This window comes from Lepidochelys kempii, chromosome 7 (assembly GCF_965140265.1).
Source record: "Lepidochelys kempii isolate rLepKem1 chromosome 7, rLepKem1.hap2, whole genome shotgun sequence".
Taxonomy (NCBI): domain Eukaryota; kingdom Metazoa; phylum Chordata; order Testudines; family Cheloniidae; genus Lepidochelys; species Lepidochelys kempii.
The window spans coordinates 59,057,421-59,075,627 of NC_133262.1; the positions used below are offsets into that span (position 1 = coordinate 59,057,421).

General features: G+C 47.5%; 1 protein-coding gene across 5 annotated transcripts in view; it reads right to left on the reverse strand.

Moving 5' to 3' along the window:
* Positions 1-18,207, reverse strand: part of ARHGAP22 (Rho GTPase activating protein 22) — a 237,433-nt gene that overhangs the window by 77,818 nt on the left and 141,408 nt on the right. Inside the window, exon 1 of one of the 5 annotated variants that reach the window (XM_073353055.1) lies at positions 12,958-13,363. The exons of the other annotated variants lie outside the window; for them this stretch is intronic. Coding sequence (XP_073209156.1) covers positions 12,958-13,009 — 52 coding nt within the window. The 5' untranslated portion in view covers positions 13,010-13,363. Of the gene's footprint in view, positions 1-12,957; positions 13,364-18,207 lie in introns of those variants that run through there. 5 annotated transcript variants of the gene reach the window in all.

Here is an 18,207-nt window from a genome sequence, read left to right on the forward strand (position 1 = left end):
CATCACTGGATACTTTGTCCAGTTCTGATGTCTGCACTTCAAAAAGGATGTTGAAAAATTGGAAAGAGTTCAGAAACTAGCTACAAGAATGATTCAAGGTCTGGAAAAATATGCCTTATAATGAAGGACCAAAGAAGCTCAAGCTACTTAGTTTACCAACGGGAAGGTTAAGCGGTGACTCATTCATGATCTACAAGGGGAAGATTTCTGACAGCAGACAACTCTTTAATCTTGCAGAAAATAGCATAACAAGATCTAGTGGCTGGAAGCTGAAGCTAAACAATTCAGATAAGGAACAGATTTTTAACAGTGAGCATAATACACCACAAGAACAACTTACAAAGGGATATGATGAACTCTCTATCACGTGAAGTCTTTAAATCAAGACTGGATGTCTTTCTCTAGTTCAAACAGAAATTATGGGCTTGATGCAAAAGTTATTGAGTGAGATCTGCTAGCATGTGATATACACGAGGTCAGACTCGATGATCATAATGGTCCCTTCTGGCCTTAAAGTCTATGAAACTATGAACTAAAAACAACAACAACTGAGTTTATTGAGAGAGACTAACTTCTATTAAATATAAGTGACATAACATGCACCCAATATGGAGTCTCCTCCCAGATTCATCAAAGCCACCCTCCCCAACAAAGGAATGAGTGACATTAAAAATCATATCCATCAATGATACAGCACCACATCAGATAAATTGAACATTACATCAGAATATTGTCTCTCATTGGCGAATCCTGAACTGAGAACACTGCTGGCTAGCAACTACTAAGAGATGATTAACCCTTTTATGGCTGACATACACACGGCAGGTAAAAAGTATTAGCTTAGGTACCCTGGCCAAATTCCAAACTCGGGTAATTCCCCTGGCGGTTCTACATGGAGAAGGCCTTCCTGCAAATCATGCTGAAAGAGACAATGCTACAGAAGGCCACTGCTCTCCACCACAGAAGGGATTGTGTATCAAAGATGGGCCTGTACCAAAGCTGCAGACCTCTGAGGTTATTCCTGCCCTGATCCTGCGCACTTCTAGGCTTCTTCATTATGGCCAGAAGAGAAACCAGAAGGGTCTAAATAAGAAAGGTTCTTCCTGCAGAATTTTGGTTTCCAGCATGACCAGAAACAGAGAGTGTCTAGAATTTTTAGTGAGGACTTACTGCAAATCTAATAAGCAAGTCTGCTAAGTATTGCCAATTCAGAGGTTAGGTAGGTTTAGACTGTGGAATTAATATTGGCATAGCTCTATTGGAGTCTGTGGCACTACACCACTTAAATCAGCTGAGAATTTGGCCTGTTGGTTGTGTGTTTTATTCCCTATAAGCAGAAGGCAACCATATACTTTTAGTATAAAATAGAGCCATCCGAAAATTGACAAAAAAATTTGTTGGAAAAATCTGATTGATCAAAACCCAAAACTGTTTGCAGGAAAGGGTCTGCTTTGATAAATTTTCCATTCTGAAAATATTTGGGGGGGGGGGTTCAAAATTTAATGCCCTGTGCTATGCAGGAGGTCAGGCTAGATGATCTAATGTTCCCTTCTGGCTTTACCATGGAACTATGAAACCTATACTTGTCCACACACAGAGACCCCTCCACATGTGCACATATTAGCATTCACCCAAAGACACATCAATGCAGCCTCAAACACATCAGCCCCCTTCTCTAGCCACTCCTGAGGTGATCACTGGAAGGATTCAGTTCTGTCTGGTGGCATAGGCCAGAATAGCCTGAAGGACTGGTGTACTTAACTACTTAACTTGTCAAGATGTGTCCTGGAAAGCCCTTCCATTCTCACTAGTAGGTTGCATCACACTCATCTCCACCATAGACCTCTGTTCTCGCTGAAACTGATACTACCTTTCCTAAGCATAACAATGCCTGCTGGTAATACCTCTATATCTCTGCTAGCCATTGGGAGTCTCATGCTGCCAAATGTAAAGCCCATTCAAACTGTGGGTTTATATTTAAATGAGCTCTCCAAACTATTGAGATTTGGGTTCTGGTTGTCCCTGCTGCAGTATTCTCTGGGTCACTCCAGGCCTTTTATATGTTTTCTGTTCAAAAAAGACTTGTATACTCAAAACTCCCAGCTGAGCCAGTGGGAATTCTGTGTGGTCCAGGCACCCATGATCAGGGGACTTGACACAAGAATCTGTTTTTTACATTAAACTTCCCATGAAAATCCACAATGTAGAATAAAAGAAAAAATGGCTCATTAAACTCAAGAGAATTTTTGCAAACTGCCCCACCCCCCGAGCAAAGTAAGACATCCACGTGGTTTGAGGAACTTCACACACTCCCAGGGCTGCCCCATCCCCAGCCTGCATGACCAAAATCCTGCAGTCCCCATGTAGAAAAATATTCTCCCATGCCCACCAAGGAACAGATGGGAGCCCACAAGGGGTGAGGAGTCCAGACTGGGTGAGGGGAGGGTGCCAGCTCTGTTGCATGGTCCCCCGTCCCTCATGCCCTGCAACAGCTCTTCAGCTGGATTCCTCCTGTGGCCTGAATCCCACAGAAATTCAGGAATAGATAGAGCCATGGAGTAGCTTTTCTCCACGGCATGTTCCCCTTGCATCTCAGATTTCCCACTGGAAGTCACATTGGGGTTTAATGCTGCCATTGCCATTGCATTGGACGCCAGCAATGCACCCTGCCAGTGCACCCCACATTGGTGTTCATGAAGGTCCCTCTATGGCCTACCTCTAAGGCCCGTGTGATGATCCTTTCTGGTTGACATGTTCACATGCACCTTGGGTGGGGGAAGACAAGTGGCACACATGTGTCATCAATGGCCCCAGCACAATTTGGGAACCCCATTTGTCCAAATCCTACCATTATTTCAGGGACATTAGCAATTTTCATCGCCTGTGGATGGCCCAAACCTCCATCACCACAGCACTGGCAAGTGATTCGCCAACACCAAGCTGATTAGCCACAGACCCCCCAGCAGTCTGGGATAGCCAGCTTCCAGTGGGTTACAGCAACCTGTTTGTGGACTGTTGCAGCCCCCTCATCTGCATGTCCTGGTGCTCCAAGGCTTAGGCAAGCTCCTTATACAGCTCCAGGAAAGTGGCCTTCCTTATACAGAAGTTCTGGAGCCACTGATGGTCAAGGCTGTGATCTCCCCACTCTGTGCTTGAGGTCCTGCTCCAGAACCTCCAGTCAGCTATTAAAACCTGCATCAGCTGTCTCCAGTGCATGCAGCTGCATGATCCCTCCAGCAGGGCATGACCCACCCCCCCCCACCTTCTCATAGTGACAAGTTGCTGCTGAAGTGACCTCCACAGCATCTTGCACCCAGTATCGGCCTCCTGTTGCCAAAATGAGAGTTGCATTAAGGCCAACAACTGGAACAGGTCAGTGTCATCAGCTGGATTGAGTCTTAGCACTGGATGGAACACAGACTGTAGACGGAAGTCTAAAGCATGACAAGCCAGAAGTGATTTATTTTACTTAGTTGGCAGCTAAGAGCACTTCTGCATTGTCAGTCCCGGGCACCACACATTTGTCCCACAATACACTGGAAATTAATTCATAGAACAGCACAGAGCTGAGAATCAACCATGGCCCCAGAAGTCCCAGCACCTCACATGGGTGAGTGCAGCACCAGGGTGGATGCAGCATCTTGGCTCTGGCTTGAGTGTGGATTTGCAGTGTGGACACATACACAAGCTAGTCCAGGTGCCTAGACCTAGGTATATTTTGCTGTAAGACACACCCTAATTGTCCTTCTTGCTGGAAGTCTTAGCAGAAAGGTTGGAGCCTGAATGGGATAGGCTGAACTCCCTCCAGGTTAGGGTTAAAGCACATTTGTGAGGTGACTGGGAAAAAGCTTTATTCATATTATGCAGACTGCGGGAATGCCAATGAAGTGCCGCCCAAACACACCAAGAGAGATAGTTCCCATCTCCAGCAGCTCTTAGTCTTCCTCTTTGCAGCCTGTGCTGTGCTAGTTCTACAGAAGAAAACTCCACGGCTGACAGTCGGGCACCTTTCGTCCACATGACACAATCTATAAAAGATTAGCTACACCGATTAGATCGGACAGATTCAGCACTCGGGAGAGAAGTGGGGAAAGCATCCTCCAGATTGCCAACGGTGCTAGCCACTGTACATATGAGAGACTCATGTCTTTCTATACGTATCTGAACAATCCGTCCGTGGTGTAAACCCACCCGAGTTGCACCAGAGATGAATCTGGCCTAGTTGGTGCACTGAATACATTGTGAGCAAGAAACAAAGAAAATCTTTGGAGAGGGCTTCTCTGTTCTATGGTCTTGAAAAGGCTCAGGCTGAGCAGAGAGAATTTAATAGTCTTTTGCCCAAGGGATGGCTCTTGTTGTAGGATTTGTGTCTCCACATTTAACGGCAGGATGACAACCAGGAGACCAGATCTGCACAGCCAGTGACGCGGTACATCAACAAGCCTTCCGGGTTCTGTTTCGAAACAAAGAGCTCTCGATCAGCCTTAAGACGGCAGCCTCTGCCTACCGTGCGCTGCCTTCTCTACCTCGAGGACACCTGCTGGGCCACTGCCTCTTTAATAATACATTACAAAAGTGGCTTTCCGGAGAATGAATTATGCATCTGCCGTGCAAGCACTGGGACGCAGGGAGCAAGGAGATGCAATAACTGCTTGCGCTGCTGGTACTGCTGGAGAGAGAATCACTGCCAGCTCTGTGATTTGTCTGATCCCACAAAGGTGGGGGGCCATGAGATGGCCTTTAATTGTGCCCTCCCAGTCTTGCATCCATAGATGGAAATCAGGTTGGCGTGTGAGTTGCTAAGGAAGGATGTGACTTTAAAGTAAAAATGACAGGGCCACAAGCAGCCACTTGCATTGCTTGTGGCCACAGCCAGCTGCGTTGGGCTCTCGTTAAAGACACAACGCGTCTATTTAACAAGTATTTTTATTTCAAGATTCACAGGAGTGAGAGCAGGCTATTAGCTGCAGCCAGGCACAGTCTGCTCTTCCCTGCAAATCCCCAGCCCAGCCGCCCAAAGTGAAGAATGGCCTTCAGCCCCTGCCTGAAGCCACACCCCATATTGTTACACAGCAGGGCCCCCGACTCCAGACACGAGCCAGGCTCAGTGGATTTCACAGTCATCTTGCCTTTGTTTCTTATACCCAGAAGGTTTTGGCTTTGGACAGCTATGCATTAAAATAGTAGTTACCACTAATGATTATTATTTAAGAATAAATATTCATAATACATTGTCAGCAGGCTTTGTGTATAGACTGTTCCTTTTGATGGCTCCGCAGATGTTGAAAAATCTGTGTTAAAGCTGAATAAAACCCTACTCTCAGAAGCAGGCACACAGTAAAAACAGCTCTTCACACCAGCTCAGTTCTAAGGACTGGTCTATGTTAGAGCCCTGCGCGGGACTATTTTTTAAATCCTGCCCCCATCCCACCTCACAATACCTGCTCCCAACCGTCCTGTATTGTTTCTTACATTTTTATCCCACTCCCACCTGCAAAAACCTTTGATTCCTCAAGAAGAGATTCCCTCGTGATACTAAAAAAAAAAAAAAAGTTGATTATATATAAATGGAATTCAGACATAATTTTTACCTCCGAAAGAATAAAACAAAACTTGCTTAAACCATGTAAAAAAACCCTTTAATTCCTGTTATAATAGACAGTCCCTCTGCAGGGCTTTAGTCTACACTCTGGAGACTGTACTGGCATCACTAGGGCACTGTAGCTATGCCAGCGTAGCGTAGATGCAGAGGACACTGAGGAAAGGGATTTTTCCATCAGTGTAGGAAAACCCCCTCCTCCCCCAGACGACAGTCAATGGAAACATTCTTCTGTCGACACAGCTGCGTCCACACTGGGGGTAAGTCTGCATAACTGTATTGCTCAGGGCTGTGGCTTTTTCTCACCCCGCCTGATGTAGCTCTGTCAACCTAACATAAGTGCAGATCAAGCCTAAAATTCAGACTCATCCGATCAGGAAATATGAACAATACTTTGTTACCTACCCATCCAATCAAAAATATCCAACACAGCTTGAATGGCACACTTCAGACAGTGAATAACAACACCACACTGATTGCAAACAACCTACAGACCAAGATCCATTCATAGAAATGAGCTGGGTAATAGTTTAGAACAACGAATACCTCTGAGGAAATCAAAGACTGGTCATGCACAATGAAATTCTGAAAACAAGACTACATTGAGGGAGTCCATTATGTGCTATGGATTATTCACTTAGTTCTGATTATCATCATCCTAATTTTACAGAAGGGGAACTGAGACACAGAGAGACTAAATGCAGCTGACTGGTGGTTTTAAAAATATGAGGCGCACCTAGGAACCGATCTGCATCTTTACGCACCTACGCATCTTTAAAAATCTGGCCTTTAGTGACTTGCCCAAGGTCACCTAGCAATCGGCGGCAGGCCAGGAATGGAACCCAGCTCTGCCAAGTCCTACTGCCTTGCTTTAACCAAACGCCACTTCCTGGCAGGATAGGAATAACGCTGCGGGAGCTTTGATCTTGCCCTGGGCTGTGCCCAGTGACACATGCTGTAAATGCACAATGCCAGTGCAGGAGGGCATGAAACGGGGCAGAGCAACAGGCAAGGCAAGACAAGAAAGGCCTGGGGACATCAGGGAAGCACCCACAGCATGGGATGGGAAGCAGGCAGCTTGCTGACCAAAGGAGTGCTCTGGACAGTGGGAAGTTCCTTTAAAAAAAAAAAAAAACCCACAACACAACTAAGGGAGCCCATCACTTTCTTACCGGCTGGCTCCTCCCCTGCTTGGAGAGCTTTAACTCATGAGCCAGAGTCACTGTTCTTTCAGCAGCACGTGCACAGTTCACTGAGTGGCATAGCAGCGTGTTGGCCAACACTGCTTCCCTAGCGCTGTGCTTCTTGGCAGTGCTGGGCTCGCTAGCAGACGAGTCGCAGAGCCCCGCTGAGAGAGTGGCCTGAATCCCACATGGTCAGCTGCTCACTGCTGCCTGAAGAAAGAAACCGCTAACATTTTAACAGCCCTCACGGTATGGACTCATGCTGGAGCCACCTGACTACCTGAGCTGCTCACTGAACGAGTCTCAGAGGCGCCCCGCCAACTCCTTTCAGAATCTCTGGGGGCCAGGAGCGCTGAGCTCTGCCTTCTGGCCTCCCTCAGCATTGCAGCGGCCGATCATGCAGAATCCAGCAGTCAGGATTTGGAAAGAGTCAAGAGTCTCCCTGTATTACGTTCCGCCTAAGGGCACCTGTCAGGCTGGAGTTTTTACATTCATTTTGGGTGAGATGGGCCAGCCTAACAATCCTAGAAAGTTATTCCTTGCACCCACAGAACAGGGACAGCTCAGGGAACAGCAGCAAGGCAAGCTTTACCCAACCCTTCTGATCTCAGTCCGGGCCTGAAGGCACATTTATATAACAGAGGTAGGATCATCCCCCTCCCCCCACCATTAAAAGTAATGGTCCTGCTCTGCTTCCTCTGCTACATTATCCACCAGGTGCATGGGGAAAACAGTGAGGTGGAAGGAACCCGGACGATGCAGCCTGGAAAATAATTCCCCAACACCACGAGTGCCACCTGGGCCTTTGTAGCAGCAGAGCTTGCATTGGCGTTCAGTTGCCATTCAATCCCCAGCCCAGCTACCCATGACAATGGATTGCTGCCGTGCTGTTGGCTGGACTGGTACTAATATCGAATCACAATAGCCGTAGGCTTTAGGGCCCCTTCCCAAGAGATCACAATGGGAACAGCAGCTGCTCTACGATTCTCTTGAACTCCAGTCCTGGCCACCCTCCCCCTCACACACCAGAGCGCCCAAAGTACTGGGCTTCTGCTGGCTGAGCAGCCAAACCAGTGCTCGCCTCAGTGAAATCCCCCTCCTTGCACATAAACACCCCTCTGCACACACAAGGGGAAGGGAACAACCAGGCCACATCAGTGAGGGAGAGAGAAGGGTGCAGTTGAGTGGGCGGAGCACAGGCCTAGGAGCCAGGACTCCCCTGTGTCCTTAGAGATGAACACTCGGTGCCTCCAATCCCTCACCTACATGGTGGGGACACTGGGAGCATCCAGCATCACCACTGTGATTCGGAGTGGGAATCACTAGAACTTCTGAGGCCCTGGCTCACTGCTCCTCCCAACTAGCAGCCAGAGCCTCTGCCATCAGGAGCAGGCCCGTCACTTGTCTCACGCACACAGCATCTCCCTGTCAGACCCATTTGCTGAACACAATGAGTGTGACCGCAACATGACAGAGCACAAGTGAACGCGTCCTCTCCTTTTAAAAGAGTGATTGTTTTGCTTGTCTGGCTAGGAACTGAAGCTGATCCTTAATCATCTGACTTTGAAGTCCTATAAATCTACCGCTGCAGCAGAGTTGGAATCACTCGGCAATAGAAGATGCATTATTAATTTTCTGAATTGAGGAGGACAAGGAAACAACATCTTCGGAGAAGATGAAACGTCTTTTCCCTTTGGAATCAACAGGCAGGATAAAATCAATAAGGATTTTCATGATTTGACTGTTGCAGGGCCCCACCTTGAAATTTCACCACTCCTAGCAACTCCAGTGGGGATTGCAGGTGGCCAGCACTGCTCAGGATGTGGCCCATGTTACAGCGCTACAAGTGTACACGGGGCTGGACAAGATACATAGAGACAGAGGGATCTTTCCCCAAAGAGCCAGCAAATACTGTACAATTCATTAAACTGCTCAGGCAAGAGAAGGCGGAGATATTATTGCTGAGGATGGAGCTCCGAAAGGTTGGAGAAAGAAGTGGGTTTTAATGGCAAATTGCAAAGAGGAAAACATTGTTGCTCCTGGCCTTGACAGCACCTATAGTGGGGTGTTTGTGTGTAGCTGGCAGAGGCTGACATGAGTTGAGATTGGTTGGGATACCAGTGAAGTGTCATTTCCACCTGGCCAGGGTGAAGTATCTGGACCCCTGAACTGTGTGTTTCCAGACTCTGTAATGCTGGCGGGTTTATAAGTGCATGCTACAGAGGCTAAAAACACACTGCTGGGTGGGATCTGTGGGAAACGTTGACCCCTTTCTTTATTCACCACCCATGACTGTTTGTGGAAGAACAAAGCAGCAAGAAAGGGCCCTGTGCTTTTGGGTTGCAGTTCTCCTTTAAGGAGGGAAGGAGAGATGCTCCATGCACGGGAAATGGCAGCCGAGTCCAAGTGGGAACAGAGGCACAAAGCCGAGAGCAGGACAAAAACAAAGGGCCTGATAGCAAGGGGTACGTAGCGGCCCTGGCTCCTGTCACAGCTGGGATCAGGCCCAAGGAGAGGAGGGATATGGAATTGCCTAAGGGAGCAGGGGTGATGTAGGATGGGATGAAAGCAAAGTTCACCATGGGACATGTACACACTTAAGTACAGTTTAGAACTTCACTGCACAAAGCCCTGGAAAAACATGCTACAAGGAACACCTGGCTATCTGATAGGTCTGAAAATGATGTAAATGTAACAAATTGTCAAGTGGATGTGTTTCCAGTGGGGTCCCACAGGGACTGGTTCTCAGCCTTACGCTATTTCACATTTTTAACAGTGACCTGGAAGAAAAGATAAAATAGTCACCGGTAAAGTTTGCAGACGACACAAAAATTGGGGGAGTGGTAGATAATGAAGAGCACAGGTCACAGATACAGAGTGATAGGGTAAATTGGATTTAATCCCCCCTCTACCACACACTCCCTGTGTGACCCTGGGCAAGATCCCATCACAGCTGAATCTGGATCCAGGGGTCTTCCCTCTGGCTCCAGAGAGGACTGACCTTTCCAAGGCACAAGACATCTTTCCTGCCCTCCCAGCTTCCTACTGACCAGGTTGGCTTCTTGCCCATGGACCATTCCTTGCCCTCTGGCCATTCCCGGGCATGGGGGATGGTAGCTGCCACCGCTCACTACAGATGTTTCTGCCAAGAGGTTTGAGAGTAGCGAGTGAGGACAGACCCAGCGGAGCCTGAGGTGACACTAGCCTTAACGCAACCACACTTTTGACACAAAGCCCGGGACACTTTAGAATCATTTAATGCCTTTTAACAGCCACATTTACTTACTGGAACAAGTGGCAGCCTCCTGCCTCAGACAGCAGGAAAAGCCCTTTGCTATCAAAGTGAGCTCTGGAGGGAGTGCAGCAGGGAAGCACACAGGAACCGGATGGAACTCCTCAACACTGGCAGGAATCCAGCTTCCCTCTGACACCACTCGTGTTGGGGCAGAGGGACACCTAACTAGCAGCGAGTAGGGTGGCAATGGGCTCTCACATGGTGTTTCGGTGGCTCCTCTCCAGGAACTGGGGTGGAAGGAGGCAGAGCAGGATGGGAAGAGGATGAACGAGCAAAAGGAGCTCGTTTGGGTTTGGGCCTAGCGATGCGTGAGGGGTCTGATTCTCCTGAGCCACGTCTCTGAGCAGGAGCTATTCTGAGGAGTTGTCCAGGTTACAGAGACTGATGAGTCTATGCACACTCGATGCAGAGAGAGGAATCAGGGATAGGCCCAGGAAGAATCAGAGTGCGCGCACGCCCAGGAAGAGGAGTTTGGGTTGCTGCTTCCTAAGGATTTGCACAGCATCACTGACTCACTAGGTACAAGAGTCCTGCATTGTTGGCTGAGCCAGCTGTGGCAGTCCCAGAAAGCCTGAGGTCACAGTCAGCCCTGCCACACACAGGGAACAGGAACGTAACAGCTAATCTCAGCTTCCAGTTAAACACTAAGTGTTCCCTTGCAATGAGCCTGGGCAACATATTCAATGTTGCAAGCCCACTTCCTGCCACTGGCTCTTCCCAATGGTGCCAGCTTAGTTACAGCATCTTACAGCCTCCTAGGGCTGGACTATGGGGCCAGTAAAACCACATCCATTGCTCCCTTGATGCTTGGGAAGGAACCAGAAGCCACGTGAAACCAGGGCAGGCGGGGAGCCTACCTTAGCCCCGCTGCGCCAGTGACTGGACCTTCAAAGGCCCGTCAGCAGTGCTGACTGGAGCCACCAGGGTCCCTTTTCGACTGGGCATTCTGGTTGAAAACCAGACACCTGGCAACCCTACCTCCATGTCTGGGAATGCTCATTGTAACCTCCCTGAACCGTGGCTCCCATCTTGGTGAAGCACGATTGGGATAACCTGTCCTACAGCAGAGGGATGCGGGCTGTTCCCAGGACCCTCTCCTGGGCATTCACTCACACACACACACACACATACAGAGCAAGAACTTGGATCAAAACACTTACTACAATTCAGGTCAGAATGTGACTGGAGTAATTCCCCCCTCTCTCTGTGGCTTGTGCTCACTGCAACCGTCAACTCGAGTGACGACACTGCAGTCGCTCCAGTCCAGCTAGCCTAGCTCCAGGAAGAGCAGCCACACTGTCCCTTCCCACCCCACCCACCCCCAGACGGTAATTCCAAGTGATGCATCCCCCTTGCATCACTAGCTCCAGTGTCAGCCTTCAGACTTCATCCTGCCCCCTCGATGGGCTAGACAGCTCGAATTTAAACCAACACTTAACTCAAGCTAGAAAGGTGTGTGTGAGAATGGGAGTCAAGCCAGAGATAAGTAAACAGCTCCAGATAACAATGCAGATGGAAAGCCTTAACACACACACTCACACGCTCTGAATGCATCCGATGAAGTGAGCTGTAGCTCACGAAAGCTCATGCTCAAATACATGTGTTAGTCTCTAAGGTGCCACAAGTCCTCCTTTTCTTTTCACACACTCTCTCTCTCTCTCTCCCCGTCTCTTAACAGGGCACCTTAAAAGCTTTCTGAATTCCAAGAAATATATAAATAACAAAATTGGATCCCCCAAAAATTTAAAGTCATCCCTAAAAAGTCAGACCCAGCCAATGGCAGTAGGTTTGCTTGGTCCAGACTGGTTAATTCTCATTCCTTGACTCCATTAGTTCTGACTGCATGGTCACCTAGTCCACACCAGCCCGATAGAAAAGACAGCTTGAGGACAAGACAATTTTCATGTTCAAAATCCTTTGTCCAACTTTAAATCACCTTTTAAAATGCATGATTCTGCCTCTGAGTTTCGCCCTAGAACCAATGTCCATTCAAGTGATGGATCCCACGGGATCGCATGGGAATGAGTGTGGTATAAACGCTTAGTTAGGTAGCTAAGACAAATCTTAGGGAACTGATGGTTGATTCCCTACTATGAGAAATCACTGCTGTTCTCCTTATTGCGGGACTCGCATCCAGACTGACGGCTAGATAACCAGTCGCAATACAGAGATAAGCAGCAGAATGAGTCAAACCTATTTTTAATGTGATTTCTCATGCTGAAGGCTACAGCCTTGTTAATTTTTACAATGCTAGAAGCAAGCGGCTCTCAAACAGCTATACATCTACCTGAATGCAGAACAATTACATTGCTGAGGAAGACACAGACAGCCATTCTGAATGAAAACATCAACACAACCACCCAAAAATCTATGTACAATCATGCACTCATGTCTCTCAAATATAGGGAAGGTGCTTGGAGAAAATGCGATTTTTCCATTTTGTGTCGTTATCGGTTATCATCTCAATCCAGAGAAACATGCAACTCCTTTTTGTTAACACAAATGAAAATGCTAGAGAGCGCGTTATCCCTGTTCAGATGCATAGCTAACTTACATGAAAAAGACAAAAACAGAACACACACCACATGGGTTTTTTGTTCTGAAATAGAAAATCAGTCCATGTGACAGAAAATGCATGCAGTGTTTACAGGGTTAAACATTCTTCTGATTAGTTGGTTTTACTGAATGTAGAAAGCATAACACCACCACATACGATATCTCAGATCAAAAATGTACAGAGCAGAATAAAGCTCCCTTTGCTAACCGAACTGCTGCATGCATAGCTCTATTCCCTCTGCATGTTAATACAGGATAAATCCTTTCCCGTGATTTAAAGTAAAACACACAACACTGAACACATCAAAAATATCATGACTTACCCTTTCGGAGACACTTGCTTTTCTTAAGATATTTGGCAGTGAAAAATGGCATAGCTGCAATAGCAAGGTTTCAGCCAAAGCTGACCTTTTAGTTCCAAGTGCTAAGACCAAAATGACTGGACCAAAGAGAGAAAGCCAATTATTTTACCAGATCTTTAAAATGCTCAATGATGAGCAAATGGAATTCAGAGTGGGGTAAAGTATGTCAAGTTGCACAGTGGGGATTGCAGATATCTTTCTGCTCATTAGCACTGCTGTTCGAGTTATTTAAAGTGTGCTCAGGGGAAATGAGGACAATTTCCATAACAATATGTACAGTATCATATAAGGAGGAAGCATTTTTTCAGGCAGAACTTCTGCATTACTCAGCTGCCACAGCAACCAGCAGTATGTTAAGAAGGAAAGAAAGAAGGTGGGGAGGGGGGGGAGAATCCATCAAATCTGGGAAGGGTAAAAACTGAGCCTATTAACCAGCTCTTGTCCCCAGTGGAAAATGTGCTACCACACACCTTCATACTACCATACTGGGATACCCTCTTGTTTGTTCTTAGCAACCTCTCCAAAAAGGAAGCATTGTCAAGTGCTGAGAGTCAGCCAATTGATTCCTGGCTCTGCTACAGATTTGCTGTGATCTGGGACAAGTCAAGTCAACTCTTTCTGCCTCAGTTTCCCCCCCTTTAAATTAACTGTAATAATACCACCCTGACTCATGTGAATGCTGTACTGCTTAGTTCATTAAAGTTCATAAAGGGCTTTGAGAATCTTGAGTGGAACACAATATAAAGGTACAAATCATGATAAATAATAAATCCGTGGTGTTTGTGCTCCATCAGCATGTCTGTTTTTTAAGGCAACATTTACCCTTCAGAATCAAATGCCACTTAGTGTATCTTTTTTCTTACTCACCTACATCTCCTAACTTCATCTAGGACTCGTCTATGTGATCAGTTAGTACGCGGCAAGCCGGGGTGTGAATGTACCACACACTAGCCTGCCATGTGCTCACGGGCCATGTGATCTCTGCTACCATGCACTAGAGTTCCTGAGAGCTTTGATGTACTCCTGTTTCAAAGCACACTATGTCAAAGCACACTATATGGCTTTTTAGCATGTGGTAGCAGTGTCCACTGGGCCAGTGAGTGAGTGGCAGGCTAGTGCACGGTACATTCGCACCCTAGCTTGCTGAGCATGAACTGGCCAGGTAGACAAGCCCTAAGAGATCATCATCTGTACCCTCACCATCTCTACTTCCTTAGAGAACTTTATGGAGTCCAGAGCTGGTTTGGCACCCCTGGAACCTAAAGTCTTCTATTTCCACACAAGAGAGACAGCACACAACATGGCAAGGAAAGTATGCCACCCATGTACCTCTCATTCACTGCCTCTCTTTGGAGTTCAGCGGCCTCCTTATGTCACAGGGTGCAGTTCAGCTGCAAGAAGCAGCAGCATGGCACCGTGAACAGACCACAGGATTGGGTTGGGAGATTTGGATTCTGTTCCTCGCTGAGTCACTGTGTGCTCTAGGGCAAGTCTGTTAGCTTCTCCATGCCTCAGGTTCCACACCTGTAAGAGTGAGGAGAGACGGATACCCCACTTTTATAACTCTGGGCTCTTTGATGAAAAGGGCTACATAAATAATACCAAGGATTAGCATTTCCTTGGCCTCTTGGATAAAGCTATTGCTTGTACGAATTCTGTCACCACTACTCTGGTGAATACTGAAACTAGTCACCTGGAGGCAAAAGGATCTGTAACCCACTACCAACCTCCACAATCAATCACTGGCCAAACTCAGCTCGGGTTTAACACCCTGGATGAGGAGTTGCTCCCTAGCCTGGAAAGGCAAGGGTTCTGACTGAAGCCTTCCCAAATAAGTGACAAAGCCCACATACCGGCCCATCTCGGGGTGGGTAGCCAGAGTCAAGGTTTTTAAAATCAATCTGCTCTTAGTACATCCATATTTTATAATGAGAGCTTCATAAATTCAAGCTCCAAGGCCTAAGAAAACCCAGACGATTAGAGGTGCTCTGCCTTTGGTGGAAGATCTTCCCGCTGTTGAGCGGCTTCCACATCTAGGAGGAGCCCAGATAGTCCAATGAAGCGCTGAGGAGGAATCTGTTGGATTCACTATACTGGAACAGAGCAGCGACCTAGCTAGCTGCTGCTCCTGGGAGCTGCTGATACCTCAGGCTTCCCAAGCTGAAAAAATCCAATTTTTTAATCAGTAACCACCTCTAACTGCACCTGTTGCACTCAAGGTCAGACCATGTGCAATGGTGGCCATCTATCCCCAGGCCAGGAAGGACCATGCCCAGAATCTGGCCAGGCCCTTTCCCCAGGGCTCCAGCTTTGTTTCTTCCACATAAAAGCTAGCACAGCACATCAATCATCCCTTTCCCCAACCAGGATCTTTTGCAGGGGCCTATCTATTCCCTGCAGGTTTCCACTCTACAGGCCACTCGCCTGAGAGTCATACTCTGCTTCAGGGTCTGCCCCAGGAGCCAGCCTACTTCCTTTCTCCCCTGGCCCAGAAGCTTCCTGCCAGATCCTCCTTGCTCCTTGACAGCTCTCTCCTTAACTGAGCTCCTTGCTGACTTTTTTAATCACCTAATCTCTAGCTGATCAGTCTCAGCCTGGAGGCAGCTGATCCATCACTGGTGAGGCTGGATCCAACTCCCCTTAACGGGCCAGCTACCCTATGACAGGTGATGGTGGGGATATTGGGATGGGGAGGAGTGAAGAGTTGTCCATTATTCCATCAGTCTCCATCTGTCCCCATTTCAAACCGGGAACTATGCCTTGGTCCATTATGTTGCCTCACATACAAAGAGCAAAGTGGTACTTTCAGACACAACTATCTCTATTTTAAATGACGAGAACAACAAAACAAGAAAGAACAAAAGTAGTCCTCTCATGCAAGAGAGCACAGTCTGTGGTTTCCTCTGACATTCTGCACTGGGCTCTGAGAACAGGAAGCTTGCTGAACTGTGCACACTGAATGCCTAGAAAATGTAAAGATACAACACACACAAGAGAGCACCAGTTTCATAAAGCCAAATACACACAATCGATGTATGATACTTATTACTGTAGTATTTGAGCCCCTCACAATCTTTTCACATGTATTTATCCTTACAACATCTCTCTATGGGGTACTACTATCCCCATTTTACAGAATGGGAATTGCAGCAAACAGAGATTAAGGCTATGTTTCCACTAGAAACACTGCAGGATAGATACTCACTATTCAGCATAGAACCCCTCCCGTTGCTGTAGTTAATCCACTTCCGAATTCTTCTGTATACCTAGCACTGTCTAAACCAGGGGCTAGGTTGGCTTAACTACATCACTCCTGGGGGTGGATTTTTCACACTCCTGAGCAACAACATAGCTGGGTCATCCTAACTTTTTGGGGTAGACCTGGCCTAAGTGACTTATCCAGGGTCACCCAGGGAGTCTCTATAGAGAAGGGAACTGAACTCAGGTCTCCTGAGTCCCAAGTTAGTATCCTAACCACTGCACTGCACTGTCCTTCCTCCAGTCAAGTGCTGCCTTTTCTCTCACTCCTCCCCACCCAAAGCCCTGCTAGGTCATGATTAGTAGCTGTCCCTTTGCTTCCCCCTTCCCCCCCTCCGCCCTCCTCCTTTTTTAGATTTAATGGAGGGAGATTTCTTTCCTCTAAAAATGAGAATTAAATCCAAACCTCCCCTATGGCAGACACAATCTGGTGCAGATGCCTCTTCCCACAGATGGCTGAAACATTTTGGGGATTTGCAACACCTCTCCCCTCACAACCAATGTGTTTACCTCAGAATCAGGCTACTTTAAAGCACTAATTAGACCATTTCTCTGAAAACTTCACTCCCGATCCCCACGCCTCCTCCTCCTCCCTGCTGTCACAGCACAGCACACGGAAAGATTCAGAGAACAAAAGTACAACTATAACTTCCCCTTTATCCTTTGGCTTCTTCGTCTCCCCATCGCTGCCTACTGTTCTCCCACAGAGTGATACAGCAGGTGGGCTTTTGCTGGAGGAAGCTGTCTACATTTCATTCCTGGCAAAAAAGTTCAGCTGAAACCACAACGACCAGAAGGGAATTTCTCACCCTGCACTTTAGTCAGGGCCAAATTTAGACCTATTTCAGGTTCTAGGGACCTGCCTTTCCAAGGATCTGTCACTGCACACCCCCTACACTTGCCAGCCACAGGGCCTACCCCACGTCCCCACCTGCAGCTGCATCTGACGCTGGATCTAGCAGGCAGAAGCTGAATTCCTGGAGTTACTGCCGCACCCCCCATTACTGCTGCACCCCTTGCTTCCCAGAATGGGGCACCACCCCAAGATTTCCAGAGAGAACTTGGTTTGTCTCCATCAAACAAGAACAGTCAGCCATCAAATACGTTTAAATCAGGACAATAATATACACACACTATCCGTATATATCACTGTAAGGACAATGGGGGCCTGTGCCCTGGGGAGTGGGAGTTACACCTTGTGTCTATTTTGTTTGCACTGGCGCAGCTGTGTACTTCCAGCTGTCTGACATGCCAGCAATCACGTCAGAAACACTTTTCTGCTGAAATCTGCAGGCTTCAGGGAAAGATCTGAACTCTGAAGTTTACCCCGCCTTGTATGGGCTCTCCTTGCTGATCACTGATTCACTTAACAGATGCCACAGGTGTTTTTAGAAAGGGCTCCATGTAACAGAAATCCCTTGGGATCTGAATATCCCTGTGCTATGTAACGGGATCACATGACACCATCACTCCAGAGATTTCAAAGCACCATTCGTGACGAATCCAACCCCGCTAGCTCTGCTGGGGGGATTAAGCACAATTACCCCCCGTTTCGCAGATGGAGAGCCTGCTGCACACAGAGCTGACATTATTTGCCCAAGGTTATGCGGTGAGTTACTAGCGAGCAAGGAACATAACTGGGGGGGTGTCTCCATTCCCAGACTCCATGCTGTAGCTGCTACACAAGACTACTTCACTGCCTGAGAGGAAGAGAGAAGTGGCTGATCGAGATAGTGGTACAGACATGAAAATTATCCCCATCCACTATAGCCACTTGGTTGCACCCACACATTGGGATTTTTTCACTGAAACACAGCAGTGGAGGACTTTCTCTTGTTATCTCCTGCTGTGCAAAGTGAGTGTGAAAGTCTAGGCACCAGGCACTGGAGAATCAGGCCTGGGGTTTTTACATCTGAGCAACAGCTAGGTAATGTGTCCATGTGCTAGGCAACA